Source organism: Rhinopithecus roxellana, chromosome 4 (assembly GCF_007565055.1).
Source record: "Rhinopithecus roxellana isolate Shanxi Qingling chromosome 4, ASM756505v1, whole genome shotgun sequence".
NCBI lineage: Eukaryota > Metazoa > Chordata > Mammalia > Primates > Cercopithecidae > Rhinopithecus > Rhinopithecus roxellana.
In genome coordinates, this window is record NC_044552.1 from 34,760,870 (window position 1) to 34,781,035 (window position 20,166).

General features: G+C 43.4%; 2 protein-coding genes across 9 annotated transcripts; one reads left to right on the forward strand and one right to left on the reverse strand.

Annotated features, from left to right (window-relative positions):
• Positions 1 to 598: 598 nt before the first annotated feature.
• APOBEC2 (apolipoprotein B mRNA editing enzyme catalytic subunit 2) lies at positions 599 to 12,682 on the forward strand. Its single transcript, XM_010389748.2, has 3 exons — positions 599 to 874; positions 8,552 to 9,116; positions 11,518 to 12,682. Exons 1-2 carry the CDS (start codon positions 744 to 746, stop codon positions 9,093 to 9,095), a joined length of 675 nt encoding a protein of 224 aa, XP_010388050.1. The 5' UTR covers positions 599 to 743; the 3' UTR covers positions 9,096 to 9,116; positions 11,518 to 12,682.
• On the reverse strand, positions 12,193 to 19,958 carry OARD1 (O-acyl-ADP-ribose deacylase 1). Of its 8 annotated transcripts, none has more exons than XM_010389750.2 (6): positions 19,533 to 19,812; positions 18,905 to 18,984; positions 18,440 to 18,584; positions 17,387 to 17,445; positions 16,210 to 16,322; positions 12,193 to 14,825 (listed from the first exon to the last, which is right to left on the reverse strand). In XM_010389750.2, the coding sequence occupies exons 2-6, from the start codon at positions 18,941 to 18,943 to the stop codon at positions 14,723 to 14,725; spliced, it is 459 nt and encodes a 152-aa protein (XP_010388052.1). In that variant the 5' UTR covers positions 18,944 to 18,984; positions 19,533 to 19,812; the 3' UTR covers positions 12,193 to 14,722. The 8 variants fall into 8 exon arrangements, with proteins under 8 accessions (XP_010388052.1, XP_030784291.1, XP_030784293.1 ...); XM_030928431.1 differs by having other exon boundaries at positions 13,880 to 14,825; positions 18,901 to 18,984; positions 19,634 to 19,958; XM_030928433.1 differs by having other exon boundaries at positions 13,880 to 14,825; positions 18,901 to 18,984; positions 19,618 to 19,920.
• Positions 19,959 to 20,166: the final 208 nt, after the last annotated feature.

Sequence of the window (20,166 nt, forward strand, 5' to 3'; positions counted from 1 at the left end):
CTATTTCAAAATCTCTGAGCTAAGTAAATGGCAGCTGTTGTTACTCAGGGAGGCTCCTGATCAATTTGACATTACATTATGGCTTTGTATAGGCAAATCAGCACCCGCTGCTTTTGAGTCACAACTCACACACTTTCTCCCCAAATTGTCAGTTTTGATCCCACCTCTTCCCAGGCCCCTCCTTTCCTAAACCCATGTTCCCCCAGAGGAAATGGCCTGGGTCTTTTTGCAGTCATCTCCTTTCAACACACATCTCCTCCTGCTTATATCTCAGAAGGCCACCCTCCTAAATCTCAAGATGCCTGCCCTGGGGCCCCTTCCACACTCTCCCCCAGTGGAGCTAGGGAAGTTGGGTGGGAAACAAAGGGGAGAATATGAGGTGAGCTGAAAGGGAGAGGGAGAGGAGAGCAGGCCAAGCCATACCCACCTGCCAGGTTCCTGTCTTTGCCTACTGATAAATAGGGGATACTAATGGCCAGATTTTCCATTCCCCCACCCCAGCACCCGCCGTCACTCAATTAAAAAAAGATAGAGGGAGAGAGCCTGGGGGAGGGGCAGGAGGCCTTGGCTATAAAGCCTGTGGCTAAGTGGGGAGAGCACGAAGTCGGGCCTGCTGGGTCCTTTTCCCGTCATCCCCAGCCAGATTTAGCTGCTGACAGCTGCTTGGGACTCTGCCGCCAGAGCCTGGCCCAGATCTGCCTGCCTCTCCTTTCTCTCAGTGACTCCTGAGCCACAGACCCTCCATGGCCCAGAAGGAAGAGGCTGCTGCAGCCGCTGAGACTGCCTCCCAGAATGGGGAGGATCTGGAGAACCTGGACGACCCTGAGAAGCTGAAAGAGCTGATTGAGCTGCCACCCTTTGAGATTGTCACAGGGTAAGCCTCAGATGTGGGCCAGGGTTCTGCTCCCTAGAAGAGTGCAGGCTTGGGGTAGGCTGTGGAAATTCAGGATGGTATTTTATTAGGCGTCAGGGCCAGCTACAATCCTGTAGCAGTGAGAGTGCACCAGTGGGCACGGCAGGGGTGGTAGGGGACCCAGCAGCAGATTCTCATGGCTTCTTAGGGTGACACCTTGGGCTCTCTAATCAGGGAGAGGTAGGAGGAGCTCCTTGGAGGCAAGAGTCCAGAGAATAAAACCACCCTTCAGGCCTCCTGGTATTGGGACAGCCACCTGCCTCTCTGGGTAGAGGCTTAGTCCCAGGGAGTTTGGTGAGGACAGATGATGAGACTGGCACATCTATATGTGGCTCCAGTCAAAGCACCCCTTCCCCTCAACTTCTCTCTCTGTTCCTGAGTGGGTCTCTCCTCTAGCCATAGGCCTCTAGCCCTTTCTTTAGAGCTTCTTCCTGGAGTAGAAGCTCCCAAGACAGGAAAGATAGATCCATCCTTTCCCAAGACTCAGAAGCAGCTTTTTTCGTATTAAATCTATTCTGAGTCTCCTCAGGGGCTATCCCATAGAGAAACAGGGAAATTACATGCAGATAACGCAGCCCAGGAGCTTATGGACACAGGAGCTGTTCCAACATGCTCAGGCATTGCCTAGAGGAAATGGGACCCAAAGAAAAGGTTCTACAGACTGCGAGGAGGGGGCTGTGTGCAGGGTACCTCTGTCTTATCCAGATTATGCCATCTCCAGGAAGAAAACTAAGTAGGCTTCTTCCTCTTCCCTTTCTATTCCTGTAGTGGAAGACCCTGCTAAATCCTGAGCAAAGAATAAAGGGAATCTATGAGGCCACATTTCCTCCCTGAACCAAACGTTTCCTTCATGGGGTCTCCAGGAATGCCCACAGGCAGAGTGGGTGCGAGACTAAGAGAAGTTTCAGGAAGAAAGGAGGCATGATGCTTTCAAGGGGGAAAGGAAGCCCTGAATGGCAATTTGGACTTGATATTTCAAGCTTGGCAAGTGATTTTCCAGTCAGCCACAGTTTTAGCACTTACAACATGAAGAACCTATACTAGTAAGGTCCCTTCCAGCTCAGATGTTTTCTGATTTCCAAGAGAACCTAAGGGAAAATGCATCCTATTTCCTGAGGCAAGAGTAGCCCCTGAACTTCCATTTGCCCATGCCCACCCAACTAATCTCACCCTCATCCTAGGATTAAGGGAGCAGCTGGGCACAGATTAATATAGACACAGGGAAAGCCTAGGGCAGCCTGGCCAGGACAGTCCTCAATTCCAGTGGCTTTCTTATGGAAGGAGAGCCTTTTTCTAACACTCAAGCATGCTGGTACACACTATCCTTAGTCATACACACACGCGTGTGCACACTACACTCTGTGTGGCATTCCAACACAGAGGCAAGGTGGGTCAAGAACAGAATTAGACTGTTTGTTGAGCTAAACATGCTTTGGGGGTCCCAGAGCAATGGATCCTGAAGGGTTAAGTCCCCTGATATAACTTCTATTTGTCCAGGGCTTTATAATCACAACATAGTTTCATGAACATGAGACCATTCAACACTCAGCACAAGGTAGGAGAAGGAGATGTATTATTGTCACTTTACAGAGGGGGAAACTGACACTCAGGGAGACTGAATGATATGTCCGAAACCACAGAACTGGGCACATCTTCTGACTCCCAGCAAAGTATCCTTTCTACTGGTCTCTTATTCATTCTGGGTTCCAGGTTTCCCAGAGCTCCACATTATCTCCATCTGGGAAGTAGAGAGGATCAGAGGCTTCTTAGGACCCAAGGCTCAGAAAAAGAGGCACAGAAGGGGCAGCGTTCTGAGCATTCTGTGAGCAGTTCAGGTGGGAGGTAGAGCCCTGAGTGTTTCCTGGCCACAAGTAACAGCTGTGGAGAGCTGTCTCCTGGGCTCCTCTGGGTAAACAGATGGCTTAAAATAGCCCAGAGGTGCAGCTGGGTCTGTACAGGGACAGGGTGAGGGAACAGTTTTCCTCTCCTTCCCTCTTGAGATGCATTCACTCCATGACTCCCTCTTGGAGTCAAGGGGGTCACCAAAGCAGCTCCTTTTCTAGCCTGGTCTCCAATAGGGAAGATCTTTAGTGCTCCTTATATTTGGGCCACAAACTAGCAGAAGAGCAGGTGGCTTTTCAGGAAACAGTCTGACATGAGGAGGGGGTAGCTGGTAGGAAGGAGAGATGTCCAGTTCATGGTTGAATAGGGCATTCAGGATAGAAAGTGGAACTGAGCACATTAACAGTAACATGGTAGAATGTTCTGGAAAAGGGCCTAAGACTGCCATAGCGTGCTGAAGCCAGCTCCTGTTGGTTCACAAGTCTCTTCCCAACTCTGCATCCAGTGATATCACCTCGGGAGCTTGAAATCTCCATAATAGGAGTACTTACCTTATGGAAATCAGCAAACTTTAGAAATCAGGGATTCTTCCTTCTATCAGAGAGCTGAGCGTTACACTTACCAGCACACCACTGAAAACCAGAAACCTCTGAAAGTGAGAAGAGCAGTGGAAAATGGATCGAGTTTGGTAATGCTTAAGATGGAGCTCCAAAGGATATAATTTGACGCCTGGAGAAGGCATCATATGTATCATACATCAATTTCCTTTTTGTTTTTTGGAGATGGGGTATTGCTTCTTGCTCTGTTGCCCAGGATGGAGTGCAGTGGTGCAATCACAGCTCACTGTCGTCTCAACCTCCCGGGCTCAGGTGATCCTCCTGCCTCAGCCTCCTGAGTAGCTAAGACTACAGGTGAATGCTACCACGTCCAGCTAATTTTTGTATCTTTTTATAGAGATGGGTTCTCACTGTGTTGCCCAGGCTGGTCTCAAACTCCTGGCTTCAAGCAATCCTCATGCCTCAGCCTCCCAAAGTGCTAGGACTACAGGCATGAGCCACTGTGCCAGACTAGCTTTGAGTGTCTACTGTTGTCCAAAACCTTAGAAGTTGGATTATTCACTCTTTCAGGTGAGGAAACTAAACCTCAGAGGGATTAAGTCATATGGCCAAAGCTTGTAGATGGAGTAGGATGTGAACCCCAGGACTGTCTGACTCCAAATCATCACACTGCATCCAAGAAACCAGAGAGGATTCTTTTTATATTTACTGAATAGGAGTTGATCATTTACTGCCCGTTTCCCCCGTTAGTATTCAACCTCTATGAGGATGGCACTTTGTCTTTTTCACTGCCTTATCCTTAGCACCAAGCTCCTGATAGGTACTCAATACGTATTTGTTGAATAAATGAATGACCTAATGAATAAGAACCTCTTGTGTGGTTTTTAGGCTCTCTGTCAGACAAGACAGGGAGTGAACTGGGGGAGGGTTTCTTGAAGACAGCAGCTCAGGGTGTATGAAGATCCAGCAGTAGGAGGCTTAGGTAAGAATTCCCCTGGCTCATGCCTGCTTCTGGACACAGCATGTTTAGTGGAGCTCTGGGGCACCAGAGCTGGTTGCTCCCCAGCTTTCCAACCCAGTGAGAAGAGACTGTGATTCTGCCTGGCAACACCCTTGATGTGAGCTTGGCTTTGTCTCTAGTTATGTTGTATATGTTTCTACAGAAAGCAGAACCTCCTATCCAAGGGATTATTATGGAACAAAGATAAATGGCACACAGAGTGATTCTTCTTCCAACCACTTCTTTAGCTACCAGTAGTTTACTCTGGCCATGTAAGGAACACAGAGAGGCAGTGTCCAGAGGAGAAGGGTGAGATAAGGAGTGAAGGGACTTCGACATCAGTTAACACCAGACACAGCCCTTTACCCTCACCCTGGCCTCTGGAGCACACTGGGTGGTGTGTCATCAAGAAGAGAAGGCAACTCACTGACTCTGACCAACCTGCCTTCCACAGTGGGTTGGGAGCAGGTCAAAGCTCAGGTGTAAAGACCATGCCTCCCAGGGAAAACAGACAAGTCCAGGGCTTCCCTTGGGCAAAATCCCATCCAGTCCCACAATCCGGAGTTCCCTTCTCAGTTCTAGGGAGTCAGGCTGCTAGAACACTCTGCTCCTGCTCTTACTACTCTTTCTGATTATGCCTACTCCTTGGTATCTGCTTGGAAAAGTGCTCTGAGAAAGCAGAAGGCCAGTGAAACCAGCAATCCTCCCTCTTTCACGCCAGTCACCAGTAGGTCTAGTGAGGGAAAGCTGAAACAAGTCAACACATAATAACCTGTGAGTAGATTTTTCCACTCATGGATTATTCTGGAGCAAATGTTTAATCTCAGCCCAGCTTCAACTGCCCTCTGGGTTGCTTCTTTTCACAGTATAGATTTATGCTTAGAAAATTCAAATGTTTTGAACGTGAACCTGAGAAAAATGTATTACATTTACTCACATTCCTTCTCCCTCCATCAAGCAGATTATCTTCCCATTTTTTTTTATAGATATTTGGACTCTCTGTTTCCTCCCAAGTGAATTGAAATGCCCAGTAGCCTGGGTCTAAGTAGATGAAGTGTGACTGGCCTTGTTTGCAGAAAGTACAAGGAAATGGTGCTTAACAAGGTGCTATTAGAGGCTGGGGAGAGGGAATAGAAATCAGGCTGTCGATTTCTATGTATGAGGAAGTAACTGGATCAGGGAAAGAAATCTACTACCAGCATCTCTCTCCTGACCACCACCACCAGCCCCACCCCCAACCCACCACCACCACACACACACACACACCTTTACTGGTAAAATATTTTCTGGGTTAAATGTAAAGGACTATAGTTAAGTATGATACTTAGACCTATCATGCTACTTTAAAAAACCTGCTGGTGATTATTTAACGAGTCAGGTGTCATTATTTACTTCCTTCCACTAGTGGGCATAATAGTGTTAATTTATTCTGTGAGTCTACAAAATTGCCCGAGATGGCCATGTTGTCTAGCTCGCTGGAGAAATTCCAGACCTCTACTACCTCTGTTCTCCTGGTTTTCCCCCAGGACCTAGCTATTTCAGCATGTGAGAGGCCTAAAGAATCTCATCTGACCTTTTTGCTCCTTCTAGAAGACCAAGAAACCCATTCAGAAATCAAGCAAGTTTAGTCTCTGAGCAAGCCCAAGGGAACGACTAGGAACCAAACCTTCCCTGCCTTTCCTTTGCTCCTTGAAAGCACTTCTTTTCCTGAGGCATCTAGTCCAGAAGGCTCTGCTGAGGGACAGAGTAGATTCTAGGGCTGCTCGCCAGAGGGGTCGGAAACAGGTATTTATAGAGATGACCTTTCTTCCTCTCCCTGAGGTTTCAAGTTTCTCTGGGTCTTCTCCTCTTGCCTAGGGAAGAGGAGAAGGGGAAAATGTCAGAGCTTAAGAAGGGCAGAAAGAAACAGTCACCTCACAACCATCCAAGCCAATTTGCAATTGCATGCTGGGCCAAATTCACACTGGCCTAAATTCATACTTTCAGCTGAACTATACTGAGCAAAGTTGGAGCTGTGCTTTTGGGAGCTCCAGAAGGAAAAGAGGGACCACACGGCAACTTCTGTTTAAGCCTCCAAGCTATTTGAGTAGCCATGAATACTTGCAAGGGTTTCATCTGACAATCCATCGTATAGGTGGCCCTGGATTAGACTTGGGGAGGGGGGCAAAAGGGCTTGAAGAGCAAGTTTGGGCAGGAAAGGTAAGCTCTGTGCTTCTCAAAAGCAAAAAGGCACTCTAGGAACTGAAGGGATCATTTGGCAACTGGTAAAGTTCAGGAGTGGTCTAGTAGGGTGAGTACCTTTAGGGAGCACTCACTATAAGTGAATGCCTAACAGGGATTGAGAAGAGGAGCAGGGAAACATCAGGCGATCCATTCTCCTAAAATGTTAAGTAAACAATAAACACCTCCAACTAGGCACAGAGGGGCTTAGAGAGCTAAGTATAGTACCTGAAGGAATCCTGGGGCTGGGTCCTCAAACACATCCATCTCCACAGTGGAAAACGAACCTGACAGCAAGGGACATGGAAACTTGGGTGGTGGACACATTTTGGTGATGGGCGGGGGTGAGGGAATCCTGCAGGGAAATAAGTCAAGTTTACTCATATCTTTGGCATCTGCTGCTTATCCCTAGGCAGCCAAGGCCCTGGGATACCAGGGATTCCCCTGCAGCCCAAGGAGTCTGGTGACTTCTTTGCGTAAAGAGAAGAGGTGGAGATAGGCAATAGTAGAATCAATGGTGCCATAGCTATCTCTTGGGGTAGCCAGAGAGATTACATTTTTAAAAAGGAAAACATTGAGTCTTTCTAGCTGGTACTCATCTCCTCCTCTCCTGACATTTTTCATCTCTCCTATTAAAACTTCATTTTCTTTGGCCTGCAAACTTGCACAAATCTTGCCTGTTTTAGAAAAACACACACATACACATAAAAGTAAAAACAATCTTCAACTTTTTTCTTCTCCTTGTTATTACCAAAATTTTCAAAATTCCTGGCCTTTTCGCGCTATAGTTAAATATGATACTTAGACCTATCATGCTACTTAAACAAATCTGATGGTAGAATGTTCTGGAAAAAAAAAAAATCCTGCTGTTTTCATTTCCTAACCATCCATCTCCTCCTCAAAGGCACCCACACAATTCATCACCAAGTCTAGTGTCCTAAGACACCTACTGGACTTGTTCAATTTGAGGCTTTTCCTCAGCTTCACACCATATGCCTATTGCCACCACAGTAATCTTGCATGGACATCACTTTTATTGTTTTTCTTCTCAAGAACTTGTAACAATTCTCTACTGCCTCCTGAATCAAGGCTATACTTTCGAGAACCTTCATAATACTTCCCCTACTGTACCTATTCAATTTTAGCAGTCTTGTAATGTTCTCAGCTGTTTCATTCACATCTTCTCTGTCCAGCTGCAATCTAGCTGCTAAATTATAAGCATCTGGAGGGCAGACACCAAGTCCTTTAAGATTTTGAAGTGACTCAATACTAAATACAGGCTTAATTATCCCAAGATACCCTTGAGTAGTCTGGCCTCACAGACAAAATTTCTTGGACACTTACCATGTGACAATCCCTTTACCTGAAAGTTAACACAGACTTGAGAAGTAGTCACTAGGAGAGCATGGTATTGCAAGTTTTAGGCCATTTCACGCCAAGATGCCATTTACAGGAGTTACAAGGAAGAGAAAAGATAGCATAAAATGTTCTGCAAAATGTTTGTCTTGTTCTGTCTTGAGAAATTTTACATGCTTGCTACTTACCTGGCCACTTATTGAAATCATCCAAAGAGCTTTTTAAAAATACTGATGCTTAGACCAACTCTCTACATGTTCTGATTTAATTGGTTTGGCATGAGGCCCAGGCATTAACATTAATCTTAAGTCTTCTAGGTGATTCTAAGGTATAGGCAGGTTAAAGATTCAATGATTTAGAAATGTAGGGGTGTGTTGTGCTGGAAGAGAGATGGTGGAGACAATGTTTGGAGACCCTTCCTAGTAGGGTGACCAGAATGCACACCTCAATCCAAATTCTCCTCTCCTTCAGAAAAACCCTTTTGGATTTTTTAATACTTTTTTTTTTTTTTTTGGTCACTCATGTTACCACAGGCAAGACCTATTTCTAGTAAGAGTGAATGCATATCTGAAATACTGATCTGGAAGAGCTACCTACTCTAGGCTGGTTCTAGAAACAAGAACTTATCATTCTTTCCTGTCCTTTTGTCTCCTTGACCTACAGAGAACGGCTGCCTGCCAACTTCTTTAAATTCCAGTTCCGGAATGTGGAGTACAGTTCCGGGAGGAACAAGACCTTCCTCTGCTATGTGGTTGAAGCACAGGGCAAGGGGGGCCAAGTGCAGGCATCTCGGGGATACCTAGAGGATGAACATGCGGCTGCCCATGCAGAGGAAGCTTTCTTCAACACCATCCTGCCAGCCTTCGACCCAGCCGTGCGGTACAATGTCACTTGGTATGTGTCCTCCAGCCCCTGTGCAGCGTGCGCTGACCGCATTACCAAAACCCTTAGCAAGACCAAGAACCTGCGTCTGCTCATTCTGGTGGGGCGACTCTTCATGTGGGAGGAGCCGGAGATCCAGGCTGCTCTGAAGAAGCTGAAGGAGGCTGGCTGTAAACTGCGCATCATGAAGCCCCAGGACTTCGAATACGTCTGGCAGAATTTTGTGGAGCAAGAAGAGGGTGAATCCAAGGCCTTTCAGCCCTGGGAGGACGTTCAGGAGAACTTCCTATACTACGAGGAGAAGCTGGCAGACATCCTGAAGTAGGGCAACTGGGCTCGGCCTCACGTGAGTTTTCCTGGTGCCATGGCACCATCACTTTATGATGTTAACTCCAATAGAAGGTGTGAGGTCAGGGAGAATGAGTGATACATCTGATTTTCCTTTGGAAGGGTTTCATTTCTCTGCTTTTGACTGGTTGTAAAAATAGTTTAGAACATCATGTCTCCTTACTCTGAATCCCTCTCTAAACTTTTCCCTCCCACACTTTCGTATCAAAGTAACTTTCCCCTAACTTAGAATACTCAAGGTTGACAGGAATCCTAAAACTTTTATGAGACAAGATGACTTTCTTTGGTAAGACTGAGATGGTAGAAGGACCTGCTACTGAACCACAGCAGAGAAGATACTGAAATCCTCTGAGTATGCCCCCATGTACATGTCAGAGATTACTAACTCTAGACACCTTCTAGATGTCCCGCTCCCATATCCACTGGCAATCTTACCATTCCATTTTTCTCTAATGAACGTTTTTTAGTCCTTCAGGGGCAATTTTTTCACTTACGGTAATTTTGAAATTCCCCAAATGGACTGGTATTTAACTTTTTTTTAGCCAGACCTGCTTTCATGTTTTCAAACAAATGGCTACACTTTGAAGGAGACCAATAATTGCTGAGTGAAAATATAATACGAGAACATTTTCCTTATGTTGAGAAGACCTCAGCAGAATTCACGAAGGATGTCGAATGCAGGAATGGGGATAATATAGTAACAAGCTAGTCCATGCAGGAATATTTAAAGAGTTAAAAAAGATGTTTGTAAATTAGGCAGCAGCTCAGAAGTAACCTCTCACAGATATCAAGAGGTGATAGGAGAAAGATTAGCTATTTAAGCAAATAATTAGGACACAATTAAGGCCAATTTGGCCCCTTGCTGAGGGTAAATTAAACTCTAACAGAAACAGGCCAATTACCCTCAGGAAAGAGGGCTAAACGATCCTTTACTATCCTTTTTTGCATTTAGTCTGATGGACTTTGTGCCTACAGAAATGCTATGACTAAGCCCCCTTTGCAAGGTCTCAGTTACTGATCAAAATCTTCCAGTAATAGAGGAGGGGTCCTCATGACACTCTTACCCAACTTTAATTCTGCAACAACTCACATATAACTAAAACATGAAAACAACATGCGTCCATGAAGATAATTTACTTTTCGTCTTTCTCACTCCTAACACGCTTAAGAGAAGATGTCACTTCATAGACACGTTTAGGAAATAATATCAGTGTTCCAGGACTTGATGCTGACAGGTGTTTTCTATCAGACATGTGCATGGGCACCTGATCATTCTCAAGCCGAGCATTTGCCAACCCATGAAGATACAACTTTCAGCCATTTCTTTAAAAAAGCAGGACTCAGTCAGTGAAGTCAGTGAGCCTATGGTAGGGTATACTGTGTGGTACTCTGCTCACATAAAATAAGACACTTGGTAGTGGTGAACAGTAGTCAAAACAGATTTCTGAGGGTGCCCTCTGAAAATATAAAATTTAACTTTTAGAATTCCTTGAAGATGTTCTTAGTGTATGTACTATCACTGTAATTATAAACCCAACATAGATTCTACAGACTTAACCGGCAGCTTAAAATTTAATCCCAGTATACTTTCCTTTCAAACATCTTTCAGAGTCAAGGACCCAGCTGCCTAACTAGCAAGTCCTTAGGGCTTTTTAAATTTTTTTTTCAGTGATTTTTTTTTTTCATTAAAATTAAGCATTTCAAAGAAGATTTAAAATGTTTACATTTTGGATTGAGGGTTGTATCTTATACTAATCTAAACAGAAGTAAAAGAAATAAATCACTGAGGAAAAAGTATCTAAGTCAGATTCATTTTAAATGAAATATTACTAGACATCTTCAATTATAACCCTCCTTTCATCAAATATAACTATATTATCTGGACCCATTAACATGCTTCCCTGTCTTCTATTTGAATTGCTCATGTTTCTGAAGGGAAAGGTTAAGATATACCAAGTTAAAAAAAAAAAAAAAAAAAAAAAAACTGGCATGAGATACAGTTGTAATCTAAAAGCCCAAAAGAACAACCCTGCTTACTTAAAATAATCTTGAGAAATGAGCATTTGTTAAATAAAGTGTCTTATTTTACACATTTCTTATTTCATCTTTTGTTTTTTTAAAAAAATGACAAAATAGTATTTAATCCTACATTTAGTCAAAAGACCAGAGTTAAAGCAGATCTCTTCTGGGGCTTTTTCTGTGTAAACTACATCAAAACATGAACAAAAGACTGGCTTCTGATTTAGTCAATCCTGGGTAAATCAGAAACCAAAGGAAACTCTGGAGGAGAAATTAAGGGACTTGTTGGGAAGGGCACACTGAAGCCTTAGTTCAAAAAGAAACGAGTCATTGTTGGGGGTCAGCAGGGCTCTCAGTAATGTTTTGTTTGTTTTACCAAGGTCTTCCTGTTGCCACCAAGAGACAGCAGTGACATGTATAGCCATCTGGGACATGCCTGTCTTCCTAATATCATTTGGAGCTGGACAACATTTGACACCAACCAATCATACTGGACAAGGCCCTTAGAGGACTTGAAATATACTTCTCATGCTGTAATTCATTTAGGCTGTGCCTCTCTCTCTAATGCTGCTCTTGGGAAGGATGAAAGTGACCTGCAAGGAGAGAAATGCAACCATCCATGGGCTCCAGTCAACTATAGGACTGAAGGTCCTAATTGCTCAACCAAGGGGGCTGCTTAACACAAACAGCCTCAGACCCAAGGTTTAGATTTCTGAAATATGCAGTTTATGTTAAGTTGGGTATTTTTTAAAAAAAGAAAAACAGCAACATTAATAAAAGAAGTGGTGTTTTTCCCGTGGCCAGATTTTTAAGAAACTCGAACATTTGGAAGTTGCCACAGACCAGTGAGCCAGTCCCAGACACAGGGACACCCCAGGATATGAACCAAGCCGTGGTTAAACCAGGACTTGCCTAGACAATGTAGAATAACTCTCCCATACAGACTTTTTATGACAATCAAATGAAAGCCTTTCCCTTCTCTGAAGGCAAGTAATCTAGCAGAAGGTGGAACAAAAAGCATGAGAAATCTATGGTAGCCACATCCCAAATGCCAGTTAAAAAGCAACTAGCTTCTTTGTTAGAGAGGAGTGGGTGAAAAGTAGTAGTTTAATGTTCAGATATACACTCATTTAAAAGTATTCAATACATGATGTTTGACGGTAATGGCAGGATGATGTCAAGTCTCTCTTTTTTTTTAAAGGTTTGTTTGAGTCCTATGTGGAAGCAAAAATTCACAGGTGAATTTCTGGGTGTCTGCCAAACTCTAACTAGGTTTCCAGGAATAATGTGTTCACCCTGATTACCAGGACATGCCTCCTTTCCCCAGGCTTCAAGTGTGATAAGTCGTCGGAATTTGACCCAAGACTACTATCGGCAAATGACAAAGTGCTTTATCACATTCCTGCTGAGTCCCAGAATTCCACTGACAGCCAGTCCTGGATGAGACTAGGTTCTGTTTAAAGAATCAAGGCTCAAACGCCACGGAAAAAAAAAAAAAAATAACCATAATCTCTTTAAAAAAGTAAAGGAAGCCTAGAAAATCCATGTTTTGACTTGTGTTAAGGTTTACAGATGGTATTCAATTTACAATGGTTTGTCTTGCAATTCTTTGACTTTACAACAGTGCAAAAGCCATACACATTCAGTATACTCTTCAACTGAACTCAACTTAAGATGTGGTTACCCAGACATAGCCCTAACATAAGTTGAGGAACATCTGTAATTGCAGAGTTAAGCAAAATACTGTAAGTTTCTTATCCCCCACTCTCATTTTCAAATTTTTGTATTTAGACAATCTCTCCTTCCTTTTTCCCTTCAATTTTATGCGGACAAAAGCAGTGCTTCAAGAAAAGCCTCAATCTAAAAGTTTGATAATGAACTTGACCCTCCACTGCCCCTACCCCAACAACATGAAGAATTTGTCTGTTCCACCTAGAAATACAAAAGTGCAATACTTTTTTGAAACTGTTGCCTCTTATCAGGCTGATTTGTGATAAGAACACAGTCTAAGGTACAAAGATCATATTTAATCAGTACTTTTCTGGTGTTTTAACCAGCCCCTTCTAAAATACAGTTGTTCTTTTATACTTGGGAAAGCAGCAAGTCCTGTGACAGACCCAAAGTCACTCTAGGGAGAAAATCAACAGCAAGTCTGGCATTTTAACTCTCAACACCACAGTAATGGGGAAAAAAAGAAAACATCTAGTTTCCCAAATAGCTCTGATACTGAACCATTGGCTAAATCCATGAACTTTATTTTCCTACCATAACCACAACAGAGGACTGGTCCTTGCAGCTTCGGAAGAAATGAGGACTAATATTTAGACCCCAGTTGGCTGTACATTCAAATCCTCTATGGAGGTTAAAAATACAAAAGTGGCCATCCCACTCCACCACCACATTTTTTTTTTTTTTTCAGATAGGGTCTTGCTCTATTGCCCACACTGGAATGCAGTGGCACAATCACAGCTCAATGCAACTTCAACCTCCGGGGCTCAAGCCATCCTCCCGCCTCAACCTCTAGAGTAGCTGGAACTACAGATGTGCACCACCATGCCCAGTTAATTTTTAATTTTTTTTTTTTTTTGTAGAGACAGGGTCTCACTATGTTACCCAGGTTGGTCTCAAACTCCTGGGCTCAAGTCATCTTCCAGTCTCAGCCTCTCAAAGTGCTGGGATGACAGATGTGAGAATTTTTTGAGAGGAAGTGGCCTTTATTTTTTTAAAGAAGGTTCATAAGGATTTTTGAGAATCACTGATTCATTGGGTCACTACTCTGTGTTAAGAACTCTGCCAGGCATTTAACATATATTATTTCACTTGTTTTCACGATTAAATTCATACAGGTTCAATCACAGAAACCACGCAGTGGACAAAAGAGGGCAAAGTTCACCATGAGGAGATTCTAAAAACCTGCCTTTTGACTTGTCCAGTTTTATCTCTTATTTCTCACTTTGTTTCTCCTCCCACTTGGACTCTTTGTATGACTGTTTGAAATTAAGTTGTAGGTGAATCTTCCATTACCCACGTCCAGAGCAAACACACATAAACACAGAACCTCACTAAACCCCCCCCCCAAGTATTTATTTTTCCATTTTTATCACCACAAATTTCTTAACAATGTAGAATTTAACTTTGTAATTAAAACAAAAACTCTCCCCTGCGAAGGATAACACCAAGTTAGGTGCACAAACGACAAAAAATGCCAAACTAACTGATCATCCTTCCTGAAATTTCTCTTAAAAGCAGAGAAATAGAATCAATGCTGCCACCTAGCGGCCAGCCAAACAAATAAGGTAGCATACTGGAGAAGAAGGTCATAGTCCCAACAATCTGGTTTCCCTGCCTATTATCAAGCCACCTACTCCTTACTTTTTTTCAAAAAAACACAGCAACATATCCTAAGCAACCCCTCCTCCACAGTCATAGTCCAAATACTTTAATACAGCAACCAAAGTCTGTCTTGTTAAACACACTACTTCTCATGAAACTTTCCTCTGCCCATTTTAAGGTAGGTTTGCCCAGTCCTATGGCTCAGTAGAGATGACACAGGAGAACATGGAAACATCCAAAACGTTCACTGGTTCAGAGTGTGTACACAGTAATTTTGATGTCTGTTGCCTCAAATACCTCCTCGATCATCGCAGATACATTTTCCCACTGCAGACGATCAAGACCACATCCAATCCTGAAAAAGACAAAATATCTCCATTGATGGCAATGAAAGTGTCTAGGAAACTGCTCCTTCTCTCTTTCAAGTTATATCCACTCAAAGCATAAAAACAAATAACCTAGTCTGACACCCTTATAGGCAACCATGGTAGAAGTTTGGAAGTCAATTCTTGTTGTGAGTCACCTAAGACCATTCCTAGACAGCTCTGACATCCAAAAACTATCACTTCTGTTTGCCTAACAAAATACCACTTTCCAACTATTTCATGCTACATTTAGAAATGTATAACTGTCATGACATGGGAGACTCATTATCCCTCTATGACTGCTGACTAAAATTGGCTGTGGATGGATGGGGAAAGGTTGGTATTTTAAAAATGCACTTATGGTAACAGAATGTTAACGAAAATAAGGAGAAGAGGAATGAGGCACAGGAGCCGCAAAAAAGAAAGTCAAGATGGAATGCTGGGAAATGGTGAAATGGTTGCAATCCAGGAGTAAGGTCTTTGCAACACCCTGGTGAGAATAAACTCAATCATAAAACTCTACTACCTGGCACCTCCCAAGGTGTTACTCTAGTGATCCTCAACCCCCCAGGGAAAAGAGACTTAAAATTGCTAATTTGATGTCAGAATGTGATAATTAAGTCCATAAGGAATTGTGATAAAAAAATAGTTTCTGACACATACATCATAACTATATCAAAGACCCGTGTAAAGGGACATTGAGGCCACAAAGTAATGTGGGGCTTGAGACAAAATTGCATGTATGCTCAGCATTGACTCAAATCTACCAGGGTGACAGGAAGAAAAGAGGTGAGGCCCATTGCCTGAAAAGAAAGTAAAGGGACTACTGAACCCTCAATGTCATTCCCTTCAGTTCCCAATACCTAAGGTCTAAGAAGTTACATCAGGGACAGATCCTCTGGCTGTTACCCATACTGACCAAAAGAAGCATGCAGTATAAAAGGGAATGATAATTTACAACTTTCTTGACACAAAGTAATAGGTTTGGGAGATGGGAAGTGGTCCAAGAGGGAAACCACCAATGCTCAGTCTTGATTCTTTAGCTCATATTGCTTCAGGAATAAAGGCCAAGCTTCAACAAGAGGGTGCTGAGAATTCAACAAATGTGGCTGAATAACAACAGTCGCTCTAGGCTAAGTAGGCTGAAGCAGATGTATATTTCAAGGTAATTGTCCTGATTCATTCAACTCAAGCTAGAAAATGGCTGTGCCTTGGCCTAAGACCAGACAACTGGTTCACTGCTGGTTTTACAAAATTTTGACTTTTGTCCACCTTTAAATCTATATTTTGGGTTAAGCTTTTATTTGTCTTTGGGTAAGACAGTAAACCCCACCAATCAATTAAATCTCCATTTAGGGCCATGGATTTCCTTGCCTGGGCATGGAGAGGTCGGTGACTCCATTCTTCAGACAATGAGACTTCATTGCCTCTAAACTCTTCTGTAAGTTTTCATAAGTTGGCTTGTGCGAAGCCCTTTTCTTTGTAATCTGAACACAAAGAATTCAAACTTTCATCATCCCAAAATGATAGCCAAAGAAAAGTCATCACATTCCCCCAACATCCCGATAAGTAAAAGAGAAAGCACATTTTTATGGGAGAGCCTCAAGAAAATCCACTAAATAGAGACGGAGAAACCCAGACTCTGCCACGTAGTAATCTTTCCTTTTCCTAGGAAACCCATGAGATTAGCTAGTGGTGCCTATTGTCAATATTTTTAAGCAGGTAAGTGAAGTCTCTGTGCCACATCCAAGAGATAAGCTGCATATCTGTAACAGGGAAGAACGCATACCACCTGCAAATTCCCTGCTAAAAGCCTCTATTTATTTAGAATCTGTGCTTGCTTGCTTTTTGTCTCTCTATATAAAGCAACAGAAAAAACTGGTAGGGTCCCAAAGTTAAAACACTGGAAGCCACATAAGCTTTAAGCACAGAATTCAAAGGGGCTAGGACCTCTCCCCACTCAGTTTGCCATCCAGATCAGGCTTGTAGTGGGTTAGCTGTAAGTTACCCACTGCCACCACTACAGAAGTCACCCCCTTTCAGGAACCAAATGCCATCCTGGACTGTTGAAGAACCCTACATTCAGGCAATAGTTAGGAGAGGAGCTAGGTATTATTTGAGACTGTACTTATTTTATTTTGTTTTTATTCACCCGCTTGCTAGCAGTGTGCTAGTTGACATGGAATAAGAGAAAAGCTCCTTTCAGAAATCTGTCTCTTGAGACATTATTGTTTTTATCTCACTCTGCCTAGGAAATATAGTATGGCAGGCATTCCTAACTTTTGCAAGTCTTAGAACAGGCCTATGGTAAATGGCACAGGACTTCCCCACAGAGCTGGGATGCAGTCTCACATTTCTTTCTAACCCAGTGCTCCAAGTAGCCGCCATCACTGGACTGGAGTTGTCATAAGATAGAAGCTTTTTGACATCCTTAGTTGTTTAGAATGGACCATCATGATCAACACAAATGTAGTACAGCCCATCTGTTCACAAATCCTTAAAATGTATTAAGCATTGGCCCTGAAAAAAAAAAGGAATTGGCCCATCTTACCAAGTAATATATATATCGCCCATCTCTCTTCAGAACAGCCACTTCTCCAGATTTCTTTTCTAAGAAAAAGTTATTTAATAGTAGAAATGAAAAAGAAAACCAAACACTGATCTCTAAGATTTTAAAATCTTTACAGATCTGAGTTTACTTCAGAACTAGAAATAATTTTCAACACCGAAGAAGGGAATACGGAAGATCTATTGTCTCCCATAAACACTCTGCTTTTTATCAGCATTCCCAAATACTATATTCCTTAACTTACAGCTTTCTTACAATCATGTTTCCTCACAACCCACCTTTGATCCCACTACTACTTTCAAATACAACCTCATTTGTCCACAAACTTTGTCTGTTGCCTTGAAATTGTTTTATAATGTATAGATTTTACTTGCCAAATGTGTATTTACTCAATATCTTTTTACATACAAAGAGCTGTATAAAGCATGAAGAGGAATATAGACATAGAAAAAAAGAATTATTACGGAGTTTTCAATCCAGAGAAGGTATCATCATTACAAATAACAATAATACAAAGCAGTAAGAATTGCTTTTGTCTAAGGCTAAGAAATACTGTGGACAATGGGTCTGTTAAGCCTGGAATGTGGTCTGAGAAACTGTTTCAGAAGCTTTACATAGGATTCTAGTGCACATTTCTGGTTTAAAGTCACCCGTAGAAAGTGATGGGAGGGGTCTATAAGGAAGAAGAGGTTTCTAAATTCCTCTTTGAAGAAAAAGCAGAATATTGGCAAGGAGGGGATCTTGAATGCCAACCTATAGACTAAGCATCTCAGAGTTATTTCAAGTTTCAGAGAAGTGCAGTAATATCGTCAAGAAAGTTTTATGATACAAGAGGAAGAGATTAAAAACATTCACAGGAGTTCAGGTTTGATAATGATAAAGGTCCAAACTAGAGGCCATTCTTGAGGAGGAAAATCTAAAAACATTTGGTTCTTAGAAATCCCCTCTTTATCTGCATATTTTGTTTATTAAAGTGTAACAGATTAAAAGGTGCTCTAGCCAGGGCAAACCAGGTAAGTGCTTTCCAAAACTCACGTTGATTTAAAAGTTCTTGCACCCCTCCAAATTTCTTCTTGAAGAGGACAGCTATCCCAGCGCCCATGCGACAATCCTCACTGATACAGTGGGCTAAAGAGTCTGTTTTAGGGCATGCAAAAAGGTCTCCTTTCACATAAGTGATCTAAAAAATGTGCAAAGGAAAAGACAAAGTTTTATTAGATACAGAAAAATACTAAGTTATTTTTCTGTATTTTGTGTCCCCCACGACTACCTCTCCCGGCACCCCTTCCTGCAATCTGATTTAAAGCCAAATCAATTACAGCATGTGTAAAAGGAAAGTAATGAATGATCCCTGCCTAGAATTTTGAGCCTTTCTTAAGTACATCAGCTAGCGAGAAAAAAAAGATAATTCAATCATTGATTTAATTAAAAAGTGCTTATGCTTTTGACCTCCATGATTACGAATTTCAGTTCACCAATAAGTTAATAGTTGTTACCCACTCTGCTTCCTTCTGGATCTTCATTAAGGCTGCTGGCCATGATACTGAGTCGCTATTTCCAGAATTTAAGTGTTTCTTCAGCTATGAGAAGGGAAAAGGAAGTAAAAATGCTTAGGCAGCCTTAGTATATAATATTCTGATTGCCCTGTACACCCGCTTAATAAGCTTTTTTCCCCAACGTTTATAGATGAATGTGAGTTTTTTTCGGTCCCTGGTACGTAACACAAAACTCTTCTGGGGCAAAAAAGAGGAAGAATGCTTAGCAACCCGCTCTCATTTCGCGCTTTCCTGGAGCGCCCCGCTCCGTCAGCGGAAGCAAAGCCCATCCCCAAGACACACCTCCTCCTTTCTCCAGGGCCACTCCCGAGCAAGGCGGATTTAGGACGCTCCCCTTTTCTGTGCACGACGCAAAAGTAGTTCCCCAGTGGGTTGAGCTTAGAAAAAAAACAGAAGGGACTTGGCCACAGTCCCGTTAAGCCGCAACCACAGAGTGTACAAGGTACTGGCGTGCTGAGCCCCAGGTGTGGGGAAAGGAAGGCCGCCTCTCATAGAACGTTCACCACCCCCCACTTTTTTGGGGGGTGCGTAGAAGAAAAGTCTAGAGAAGCCTCCCATTCTCTGTCTCCTACCCTAGGGCGGGTCAGCGAGGACGCAGGGTCTGTCCTGGGGTCCTATGGGAGGGTGCGGGGAGGCTCGCGCAAAGCCCCGACGTACCCAAGTCACCCTTCACCTGGAAAGGAGTCGGTTGTTTGGAGGTCCCCGCCCCGCGGGGAAGGGCTCCGGATCCGACCCTGGTAGGTGGGGAGCAGCGGACCAGCCCAAACGCTGAGCCAATCCCGCCAAAGCCCTTAATTGCACGCATCTAAGATGGCCGCCCCCGCCCGGTAGCGGGGCGGAAACGAGCCCCTCTAGCTTGCTAGCCGAGCCCACACTCTTTGGCGAAGGCCGCCGAACTTCCGGCAGTAAATTCCGTGGTGTCCCGCCGCCGCACGCGCATGCGTAACGAAACTGCCCACCACGAGTCGGGAAAAGTGGCGCTTGCGTATTAGCCGCACGGGTGTGTCCTAGTGGCCACTTGGAAAGGGGTGGGCAGCTGGCAAAGGGGCTAGTTAGCGCCTGCGTAGTACTAAGCTCAAGGGAGCGTTTTGAGTTGAACGATCTGGCGCGTCTCGAAGGCGCCTGCGTATTCCTTCCACTAGCGGTGGTGTCAAATCAGGAAGGCGGGCGTGGCTGCAGGGAACGCCTGCGCGTTGCTCCCCCAAA